The sequence below is a fragment of the Clavelina lepadiformis genome, chromosome 1 (assembly GCF_947623445.1).
Source record: "Clavelina lepadiformis chromosome 1, kaClaLepa1.1, whole genome shotgun sequence".
NCBI classification, from domain to species: domain Eukaryota; kingdom Metazoa; phylum Chordata; class Ascidiacea; order Aplousobranchia; family Clavelinidae; genus Clavelina; species Clavelina lepadiformis.
Window position 1 is genome coordinate 26,171,834 of NC_135240.1, and position 10,842 is coordinate 26,182,675.

General features: G+C 40.5%; 2 protein-coding genes across 2 annotated transcripts; one reads left to right on the plus strand and one right to left on the minus strand.

Moving 5' to 3' along the window:
- Positions 1-36: 36 nt before the first annotated feature.
- On the minus strand, positions 37-3,471 carry LOC143467999 (uncharacterized). The gene is made up of 8 exons (XM_076965080.1): positions 3,235-3,471; positions 2,958-3,082; positions 2,735-2,857; positions 2,511-2,606; positions 2,260-2,383; positions 1,878-2,076; positions 1,631-1,772; positions 37-1,538 (listed from the first exon to the last, which is right to left on the minus strand). Exons 2-8 carry the CDS (start codon positions 3,073-3,075, stop codon positions 37-39), a joined length of 2,304 nt encoding a protein of 767 aa, XP_076821195.1. The 5' UTR covers positions 3,076-3,082; positions 3,235-3,471.
- Positions 3,472-7,010: 3,539 nt separating this feature from the next.
- Positions 7,011-10,820, plus strand: LOC143467983 (uncharacterized). The gene is made up of 6 exons (XM_076965079.1): positions 7,011-7,171; positions 7,406-7,528; positions 7,752-8,022; positions 8,158-8,356; positions 8,722-8,860; positions 9,024-10,820. Exons 1-6 carry the CDS (start codon positions 7,054-7,056, stop codon positions 10,493-10,495), a joined length of 2,322 nt encoding a protein of 773 aa, XP_076821194.1. The 5' UTR covers positions 7,011-7,053; the 3' UTR covers positions 10,496-10,820.
- Positions 10,821-10,842: the final 22 nt, after the last annotated feature.

The window sequence follows — 10,842 nt, forward strand, 5'->3', positions numbered from 1 at the left end:
CAAAACTGCTTTGTCAAGAACATTGCGAAACAATCTTCATAAAGTTTCACAAGGGAGAAAGAGATTGCAGAATCTGCAACTGAAGTGTTCTCCCAGACACCTCGATTTTTCTTCCGCTTTAAACTTCTCGCAATGCCCTTCAGATTCCCTGCCATCGTCGTCTTTGTATATGCACCTGTATTTGCGCGTGATTGCACATCCAGGATACGCCGAACAAGCGCTTTCTGACGTCATCACCACGTCACCGCAATAGCTCGTGCACTGTTCCACTTTTCGCAAAGCAGTACTGTTTGCTTCAGGGCAAGAGAGTTTTGTATTGGTATCGTTACAGTCTCGCGCTTTGAGTTGTACGCCAGTGCCACAGGTGGAAGAACACGGAGCTAAGATCCTCCAAGCTCCTAAAACAGGGCACGGCTCCGAGTTGCAAGATCGGGCTTGCTCCTTATCCCCTTCGCACCCGACGCCGTCACATAATCTCGTTCTTTTCTCCACTCCACCGCCGCACGATGCGCTGCACTCACTCCAATCGTCCCAGTCCAACCAGGTCGGACACTTACCGGTGTTGCATGGTCGCGACTGCGTGTCTGTGCCGTCACAACGGTTGCTTTTCTTGTGAGCCACGCATCTCCTTTTTCTCGTTTTGGTTCCCCCACCACAAGTGGTCGAACATTCGCCCCAGTCTTCCCACCCGGCATAATAATTTGCGACCCCTGAATATTGCTCAGCAGCAGCAAACCTTGGCTGGTAGCAAGGATTGTGTCGACAGCAGTCCGTGAAAGAACCACGTAAAAGAGGAAAGCCGGGTAAGTTATGCTGGCGGAAAGGACAGGTAGGAACCTGCCATGAGTAGACCGGATTTTGGAAGGGCGGAACCCCTCCTGGAAAATATGTTGCACCTGATGACGTGTGTTCAGGTTTGTTTAGCCAAGGTCGTATTGGGACCGCATTTGATAGCTCCCCAGAGCTTGGGAGGGGAAAGGGAGGAATGCCTCCGTTATTTTGTACTTGCTCAAACGGAGCCAGGTTTCGGTTGGCGGAATTAGGGTTATTTTGAGACAGAATGATGGCTATATTCTGGATAGAAAAACGCGGGAAATTGGAGTTCCCTAAGCCGTAAAAATAGTTGCTCGCATAGTCTTTTTGGTTCTTTACCAGTTTCTCAACTTCTTCTTCCCAATTGTCAGCGCCCACGACGTTTTGGTTCACAAGCTGCCAGAAAAAGGGACGAAGTCGCTCCGGCACTTTGGACATTGTGACTTCGTATAATTTTTGTTTTATTGAATCAGTCACAGATAGGTCAGGGACGCATCCTGACTGCATACACTGATGATAACTATGCAGGTAATCTGTTGCATCCGCACTGGCGTTAAAAACAATGCATTCCGGCTGCCCATAGTAGCTTGTCCCTGTGGGCAAGGTGCTTCTATACTCGTCATTTTCGGACCGAACTTGCACATGGTTTAGTTTAACAGGACGATAGCAAAAGTTCGGAGACTTGAAACAACCGCCAATCAAGTAACAATCATTGGCTGTGATACCTACATTTAAAGTCAAATATAGATTAGCAATCTTTTATATGGATTGAGTTTAATGCATAAATTAATCGTTAGAAAAGATCATTAATCATTACCTGTCCATCCAGCTCTTTTCGGTTTTATCCCCATGTATTCAAGAACATCAAGCATGTAACAGCCCGGTGATGACGTCAGAATGACGTCTCTGTTTTGTTCGATTAAGCACTTCGTCAACAAAGCGTTCCATGTATTTCCGTTCTAAATATTACGTAACTATTGCAAAAACGTGCGCAAAATGGTGTTGCAGTCTTGCAAAATCTTCAAGCATTAAAATAACACCGAAAATGCAATAAATCAAATTACCTTCTCTGTGTATTTCTTTGCGATATCCTGAAACTTAGAATTGCGAACCGCTAGATGGCACACAGGAACACCCGGCAGTATGGAGTGGCCGTACACGTCACGAATGTAAGCTAGCTCTGAGTCAAAGTAGCAGCCGGGAATAGCAAGGCAGGCGAAGTTATCATCTTCAAGCGCTGGGTTATAAGCTGAGCAAGCGATTCTAAATAATGGTTGTTAATTGCATTTCTAATGTCACGATCGTCTTCCAATTTTTTTTAAGCGAACATTTTTAAGCGGACATTTTAAAGCAAACATTTTTATTTGTTTGTCTTACCGGTTGCGCAACGTTAACAGCAATTTGTAAATGAGCTTATTATTAGTGATAAAGAATGAAAATCATCACCTTTGGCAGTACGGGATATTGACTGGAGGTTCAAGAAGCAAGTGCAGTTCTGGTGAAAAAGGATCAATGTCGCAATTATCGGGAAAAGACCGACAAATTGGGAAAGGAAAGTTGGGGTTTCCTCCTGAAAAAATAGTTTTGTTACCATAGCAACGCAGCGACGAGGCTGAAATTATAAATTTTTAATGTCTTTGCAAAAAAAGAAGTACTAAACACTTTTGATGGTATGCGGTAAACAATAAAAAATTTACCGAATAAGTTAAAGTTTCTAGCAGAGGTCCTTCCAGAATTTTCCATTATAGCGCTGGCAACGGCGTAAGAAGGCTGCAGGTTTCCTATGCTTCTGACTGTTAAATAAATTATGTTCCATTGTCACTCAGAGCTCTTATTATCTGTAGCGCACGAATCGCTTTTGAGCTAGCTCTGGATAAAAAGTATACAGATCGATACAGCCACAAATACGGTCTGGCCTCACCTTTTTTCAGAAAGCACATAGTGCCGTTCCAGTAACAATATCTCTGGTAGATGCATTCGGAACGGTTCTGATAAACGTAACCTCTCGCGTCGCATGGGTCGACGCACTCTAACTGTTCGCCAGCTGCGTTTATATAAAGCAAATAAATTATTTCAATTAAGCACTTTTCAGCAAAAAGTTCCAAACGAACGATATACTTGTTAAAACCTAAAAGATTACTTACTTCTGTCGTAGTCTCGATATCTGGCGCGGCTCAGCCTTTCTCTGGCGTCTTTACACGTCAAAGCCGATGCCGTGGCAAGTACCAATGCCAGGCACAGATATTTGATTAAGATTTGCATGTTTGCTCTGTTTAAACACAAATTTATTTACTAAGCAACCGTTTGGTTATAGCAATCAAATTTTTATATTTTCCTTTTTAATTCTGAATAGTATTAAATTTCATACATACAGTACTTTATAAAGTTCCTGTATGCTGTATGCACTAATATAAACATTACCTGTAGAACCTCACAAAACTTTTCAGTCATGTGAAAGGATAACACCTTATACAACAATTGTTCTACTTGACAAAATCACTGGCGTTTTTATCCAAAAATCGTCGTTTTCCGTCGATATGAACCCAATTTTCTTACAACTTCAATAATATTTCTATGATATCAATCCAAATTCTCAAAACCTTTATATACAGCAGGCTGGGTGTGGTGGGACCCTGGTTTAGGAAATTAATCTTAAACGCAATGAACATCCAATCGCACTACGTGTTTTCGTGACTGATGAAAACGTGTTCAGCAAACATCAGACAACGTCACCATAATTATTATCTTTATGACGTCACGTATAAACACCCTGACCTTTACGTTCCTACGTGATTGTAGATCTGGTTTGCACCTACTTTGGTAGGTTCTGTACTTTTGCACGGGACAAAACTTATAAGTTTTCGAAGTTGTGATGGAAAGTGTGTGTGTTTTATTTATATTTCTAAGCATCGGACGATATGTATTTAAACTTTTATTGTCTGTTAATGAATATGATAAATAATATCCGGTCACCGAGTTTCCCATAACTTAATTATGTAACGTTGTTAGTAATTATGTTCGTGAAAGACGCCGACGTCTCACAAACATTATTTTCTAAACGTGTCAATTGATCAATTAAAACTTGTTTCAATATCTGAAGCAAAATCGTGCTTCGCTGCTTGACTTTTTCATGTTTTTGAATATGACGTCACGTGTTGGATCATGGTGCATGGATGAATACGTCACAATGAGTTTTAGACAAACTTCAAGTGTTTCAGTTGGGCTTAATGGTTACGTGTGTGACGGAGCTGTAATGGACGGAAGGATTCGAAGGAAGAATTTTTCTGAAAAAAGAGAGAATTTTTCTAATCGTACCAAAATTTTGTACCAAGCGCTGTAAGTTTTGACGCGCAATATTTGGGAAACTGTTTTCGGTCGTGATATCTATTCGGTTGCTGACTACTTAAAAGCGTGATGTGAGAAGACGGTCTGCTGGAAGCAGCAGCCAATGCTCATGTCATATCTCACAAATATTTGCGACGTCATATCATGCAGTAACTGCTGCCACGGGAAATTCTTTGCTGCAATCGCCCCCTCGTATGATTTTGTTTATTCAATCAGCAAACTAGATGAACAAAATCGAAAAGCATGAAATAGCGTTTAAAGGAGTGATGTAATGCAACCAAACATGGGCGGAAAGAGTTTAGAAAAGTTGACTTATAATCAAACCATGTAGGTAAAATTACATCATAAGGACACGCTGGAATGGAAGCAAAAATGAAAAAAAACATGAATAAATGCACACACATTTGGACGCAACAAACGACAGCATATTTGTCCATTGGTAGTACATGGGAATTGATTGAAAGGCTCACAAACTACCATAATGAGACAGAAATCGGATGGAAAAAGTTTCCTATGCACAAGATTGTTTGTGTTCGACAGAGAAGATTTCAAATTGACGCAATGGCAAGTCAATTTCTCAAGATCATTTGAGAAAAGCTCAATTGTTTGCGTGACTCTCCTACAGCAAAAATTAGCCCCTGTTATAAGCATTTTTACAGGACACCAGAAGCCTCATTTCTGTAATAACTGATGCGTGAAACCAATTTCGGCAATTGCATGTCTGATTCACGGTTTTGCGATAAATTTTCCGTAAATAAATGGATGCACACTGCGGGAAACACAACATGCATTGCTCAACTATAACTCGAGTTACATTTTTAAGAATAAACTGTTCTGTTGACGATAATTAAGTGTTTATGCTACGTTGAACTGATGAACCCAGCCGTTAACATCACCAAATACCACAATAACACAATCTATGGCTTATGCTTCATGTAACGATAAATAACGTGACAAGAATATCTGATTTCCAACAAGTGTTGCTTTTGCACTGTGACATAGCTGTTATGAAGGTATACGTAGGAGGATATGTTGTCCTGATGATAATTGTTACATTGAGCACGTGACACTAACAATAGCCTATACTTTTGAAAGCATACTTGAATTTTTCGACAAACATAAGTTTTATTTTTTAGCACCTCGAAAACGTTTAAAAACAAATTATTTTAAAGAAGGATTTCCTCTGTGATCATTTTCTGTCTAATGTAGTTAAAGAGAATTCCCCATTCAACTTGATATGATCTAACAAAAACAAACCCCGGAGCGAATAGCGGCAAAACACATTGCTTATGACGTCATCAGGACTTACTATTAAAAAGAAAAACAAGTATTTCTGATGATTATCTTCAAGATTTTGTAATAATCTTCCACAGGCGACAAATTTAATTTTTAGGAGAGTTTGTGTGAGCGAATAGATGTAGAAACTTTGGTTGAAAAATATTATTAAATTTTTGAAGGTTTTAGATCCGTTTTGTCAGGTTTTGCTGTGACTAATTCGTCCACTTATGGGCTGAACAAATTGCTTCTAATTTCGATTATATGATTAAGGCAATTGGCTTTTAGTGAAGCTTTGCCGTGACAAAAACACAGTAACGTGATTTCCACTGAAGGGAAAGTATAGTACATTGATGTCTGGTCACGTGATTTGGCCACTTCCTCCCTTACCGGAAGTTAATTGCTAAATCGTGGGAACATTTCAGCTTAAAGTGAAAGCAAGAAAATGAAGGAAAATTCATGTGGAGCGGTTGAAGATACTTCAATCGTGAAATCAATGATTCCATGAGCGAAATCTAATGAGTTCAGCTTTCACATTTTGGTCATTTTACCCCCAAGTACGCATGAACATTTTATTATTGGCGTTTTGGTATTATTGTAAGTATGATATTCTGTTTTTAGATACAACATCTCATTGAGTTGTAACTTATGCAAACATCAAACAGACATTGGCATAGAAATTGCAATATTCTGTAGATTATACGTCATAAATTACACTTAGGTCCATAAACGATCGTTTACTGCGTAGCTGGAAAGAAAAATTTTGTTCGGAAAACGTTTTATTTGTTATCGAAAGAAAAAATTTTTCTTTCGTTTTATCCCAATAAAATCAATCAAACTGGAGGCGAAAGTTCAGTGATTTTAGGTAGAACAAAACAAAGGACATCAATTAAGGAAGAGAAAAACGAACTCTTTTGCTGTTTAGAATGGCTGAGTAAGATCTTAATTTTCTTTTACTAGTTGCAACTGTTTACTCTAGCACCCGGTACAGCAGGTACCTGTTAGCACGTTTTCATAAAAAACGCCGGTAAGTTACCTTTTATAGCAGGAAGTCGCTGTTGGCACTTAAAGTATACGCTTTCGTCTGCTGCGTGACAAGATGCAGTCGTTACCGATGAACTATTCACGAATAACAGCGCGACGACCGCGATTTCACATACAAAGTCAAACAGGTGTTTATCAAACTCAGCACTTTTTCCACTCGCCGGTATTCTGAGTTCGAGGGACGTTTTCTCGCTCAAGGCTTGTTCAAGTAAAATTTAAATTTAATCTTGTTGTTGGTCATCGTGGTACCACTGTCTCTATGCAAAGAACTATTTTTGTGCACTCAAGTTTGACACTACGTCATCCTTTTGGGGTCTGCATTTTTAACGGAAGATGGAGGAATGGAAAAAAGGAAACCACTGCATAATAATCCGAGAAAGACTATACTTTGAGGTTTATTTTAAACTAAAGCAAAAGATATTGCTCAGTGTTAGTTGCGATCTATCCTGGTCAGGCCGGCTAAGTGTACCGAGAGAGTTGAATTGAATCGGACGACTTTGTATATAAGTGAAAACAAGAAGTACTTAATTTGAAATCTTTTTGTCTTTAATTCAGGTTTAGCATAAACATCTTAACATGAAGTTGCTTTCCTTCTGTTTGTTTATCGCAATTTTGTCGACAAAACTTTGCAATGCAGACGACGAATGTTTTGAACAGAAAATAGATTTGATCGTGAATGGCACTTGCGTTTCAGGTAAACAGACTTCTACGAGTTTAGTGCTTTTTGTAGAGTTCTCTGCTATAAATATCATAACACACCTAAAGTATATTTCTAGTAGTGATGGTGTGATATAAAGTGTATCTAAAGAAAGTAAAATATACTGATATTTAGGAGACTTTAGATGTCATCCTATACTGGTGATTATCAAGATCTAACATTATCTAAAAACTTAGAGATATCAATTTTCAGAAATTTTGTGTCTTTTAGATCCCGCGAATCGACTCCCGTGCTGCGATCTCTGCACTGGTATTATCGTGGTCGGAGAACAAAATTGTTCTTCCAACATCCACTGCTGCTTCGAAGATGGATTTTGTTACCTAAAGCAACTGGGTGAGCGAGAAATAAAGAGCTCAGTAGAACAGTGATTTATAACTGTGGCAGTCATTGTTTCTTTGTTCTTTCAATTGACAACGTCTTAAACCGTTATAAGAGGTTTCATTCTGTCTATGGGAAGTTGTAGATTTCGAAACTGTTGCCAGAAACTTTGCGCCTTGTAATTTGTGACGTAAAGCTCCAGTCACTTGTTGCAATAAACGTTAAATTCTGTTTTCAGTTGAAGATCTCTCAGCTCCCAAAAGAACGTTTGACATTGACGCACTTGGTAAAGGCTTTCAGGATGACTTAGGCGGTAGCCAAGACGATGATTCTGTTAGTTCGAGAACTGGTTTTGTCCAATCAGGATTAAACGAAAACGTTTTGGCTTATTTGTCGAGTGGAGGAAATCCCGCCGTGTTGTGCCCTAAATTTCCGGCAACTTGTGGTCCGCTATTTTACAATAACCCGAACGACATTCAGCCGACTCTTAACGTACCGTACTGCCAAAGGTATTCGTATAAATATGTTTTTAGTTCAAACAGAAAGATTAACAGCTCCCACTTGCGGTATTTTAATGAGGATTTTTTCTGCTCGCTGACAACTATTACCTTACGCTTTCATCGAAACAATATTTCCGTGTGTAGGATTGCCTGCCAGGCAGAAAATCCACTTTTAGAATTCGACTTTGCAGGCTGTCTCGGGACTCCAGGTTGCGCGTTTGATTACGAGCTGTATCTCTACAGAAGTGTTTTAAGCCAGGCAATATTGCCCGGAGTTCCTGTCTGCCATCTTGCAATCAGAAACCGCGCTTTCCAAACACGTGCAGCAGAGTATGTTCAGCAGGTTTGTACCAAACTGGAGCTGATGAAAGTACCTAGTTAAGATAAGCGTCTCACCTGATATATCTAACAACATGTTAATATAAAGTAAATACACCTACTATAACCTATAAATAGTTAAATGTGATTTTGCACATTATATTTAAGACATATAAAAAAGTCTTCCTGAAAAGTATAATTAAGGTTAAATTGAGACATTCTGGGATGTTAAGTGCGACAGTATATTAGGAATATCTCACCAAATGCAGAACGTTTCTCCGTCACCAATTACTATACATTATTAATCGCAAATGACAATATTTTAGAATAAACCCCCTGAAGTCAAGATTAAAGCTTTACCACTCTTACTTTTACAAAATACGTTTTCAGACTGGATCCTGGAATCCATTGTTGACCAATTGCTTGATACGGGAATACGAAGGCGAAATCTACGGAGATACTGCTGGTTGCTCCATGGTGAATGTTTTGGAGGAAGTTGGATTTAAGGCAAAGAGAGTGGGATGGAAAGGTTGGTGTTAACTTGAGACGTGTGTGAGGTTGTCAAGCCAGTATTCTACAGTACACTGAATACAATAATATTCCTTGTAGAATGTCAAGGGCACAGATAATTATCTCTCACCAAAATCAGTTCTATTAATTATTTTATTTCAATCTTCAAATTCTTCATGCAGATATTACGTCGCGAGATTGCAGCCTGATTAACGGGTGTTGGAGAGGGAACGGGGTCTGCGTTTATTCACTACCACTCACCAACATCAAAGTCAGATCGAGTCATGACGTCCCAGTTCATCAAAACATCTTCTTCGGTCAAGACCACGGAAGACCGATTTGCCTGCCGTTTGACGACTCAGCCAAAGATAGCGAATTTCTCGACAGCTACCATTCGTGCTTACGAGCCGGTTGCGCAGCCGACGTGGACAGTGAAACAATCTTGAAGCATCTTCGAGGCGTATCGTTTTCCTACCTGCCACTGACAATGCAGCACCAGTACTGGGCAATGGCGCTTCTGGGAGAGGTCAGAGCGGATAATTGGAAGGAGGTGGCAGACAATTTGATAGAGAGTAGCCAGGCGCAAGGCGCGAATGCACACATTCTCAACCAGGTTTTGCCGTCTAATATCTTAGGCACATCATCTACAAACTTTTCTGGCTTACCTTTCTCAATCGCGCTTAACATATCTGGTCACTCAAGTTTGCAGAATGCTTTTACAACTTTCGGTTCCTTCGGACAATTTGGTACATTTGGTTCTAATCCTGATATCAGTCCGAGATCATTGGGCGTTCCAGACACCCAACCCACATCGAACAGTTTTAATCTTGGAAATACCCGTCTGGCATTAAGCAGCGGACACCAGACTTCACAAAGTCTCAATACCTTGCAAAACCTTCTTAGCGGAATCGGAATCCCACCCCCGATCCCAGTAGAACCTCGATTTGAAATTCCATGTCCCTACAAGAAAGTTCAGTGGTTCAATTTTCCTCCCCTTAAAGGAAGTTTTGAAGGATGCTGCGAGAAACCAACCTGTTATCTTCCGAAAGAAGCCATTCGGGACGGGTTCTCCGGGATAGCGTCCTACCGTACTCTTTGGTCATCCTGGAGTCCGTGCTCGACAACATGCGGTTGGGGTCAAAGTAACAGGCGACGTCATTGTGTAGGGGACAAATGCGGTCCATTTGAAGAACAAACTCACATTTGCAATCAGGCCCCATGCGCTGTGTTTTCCCCTTGGGGCACGTTCAGCAACTGCACCGCGTCCTGTGGTGGTGGAACTCGATACAGATCTCGCTTCTGTATCACCAAACAACCGTGCGTCGGCCCCACCCGGCAGGTGGAGTCGTGCATGACCGGTGCATGCCCGATCTTTAGAACAATCAGTCCTTGGTCCCGCTGTAACGTAAATTGTGGCGAAGGAAAGCAGACCAGAAGACGCATCTGTGTGAGTGGAGGAGCCAGCGGTTGTCCGGATAATCCGGACGAAGAAAGGAAATGCCTGCGCTACTGCGGCGGCATGAGACCGCAATTCGGTGAATGTGATAAAACAACGTGCACCAGAAACGTAACGTCTGCTTGCCTGAAAGGTGACGGTACACCAGGTTATTGCCGGCGTAAGCCTATACAAGACAGAACCGTTCGTTGTTGTTAATTTTGCAAAATTTATCTTCAAATCACCGATGTTATATATATCAGAAGTTTTTGTCTGTATTATCGTGATGTCAATCTCACCGAAGACCGATTTTAACTTAAAAGTATTTGTAGAGATTGTATACAATGAACTCACTGTTCAGTTACGTTGACTTTTAATTTGAAAGCTCTTAACTTGCTACGGTTAAGCAGAGAAAAATTACGTTTCACTCATACGCAGTATACACGTTGCGTAAGCTATTTCTTTTTTTTCTATGTTTGTGTGTATATTTATAGCGCTTAGCTGCACGTATTTCTGTTCAAATACAACTCACGCGGACGTGAAATATCTGGAAAGGTCCTTGAAAC

Excerpts from the sequence above, each read along its gene's own strand:
- LOC143467983 (XM_076965079.1), top strand. The coding sequence starts at position 7,054 with ATGAAGTTGCTTTCCTTCTGTTTGTTTATCGCAATTTTGTCGACAAAA. Across the intron at positions 7,529-7,751 it reads TTGTTACCTAAAGCAACTGG|TTGAAGATCTCTCAGCTCCC; the intron begins GTGAGCGAGAAA and ends TTCTGTTTTCAG. Across the intron at positions 8,861-9,023 it reads AAAGAGAGTGGGATGGAAAG|ATATTACGTCGCGAGATTGC; the intron begins GTTGGTGTTAAC and ends TTCTTCATGCAG.
- LOC143467999 (XM_076965080.1), bottom strand. The coding sequence starts at position 3,075 with ATGCAAATCTTAATCAAATATCTGTGCCTGGCATTGGTACTTGCCACG. Across the intron at positions 2,858-2,957 it reads ATATCGAGACTACGACAGAA|CTGGCGAACAGTTAGAGTGC; the intron begins GTAAGTAATCTT and ends ATATAAACGCAG. Across the intron at positions 2,384-2,510 it reads TAGAAACTTTAACTTATTCG|GAGGAAACCCCAACTTTCCT; the intron begins GTAAATTTTTTA and ends CTATTTTTTCAG.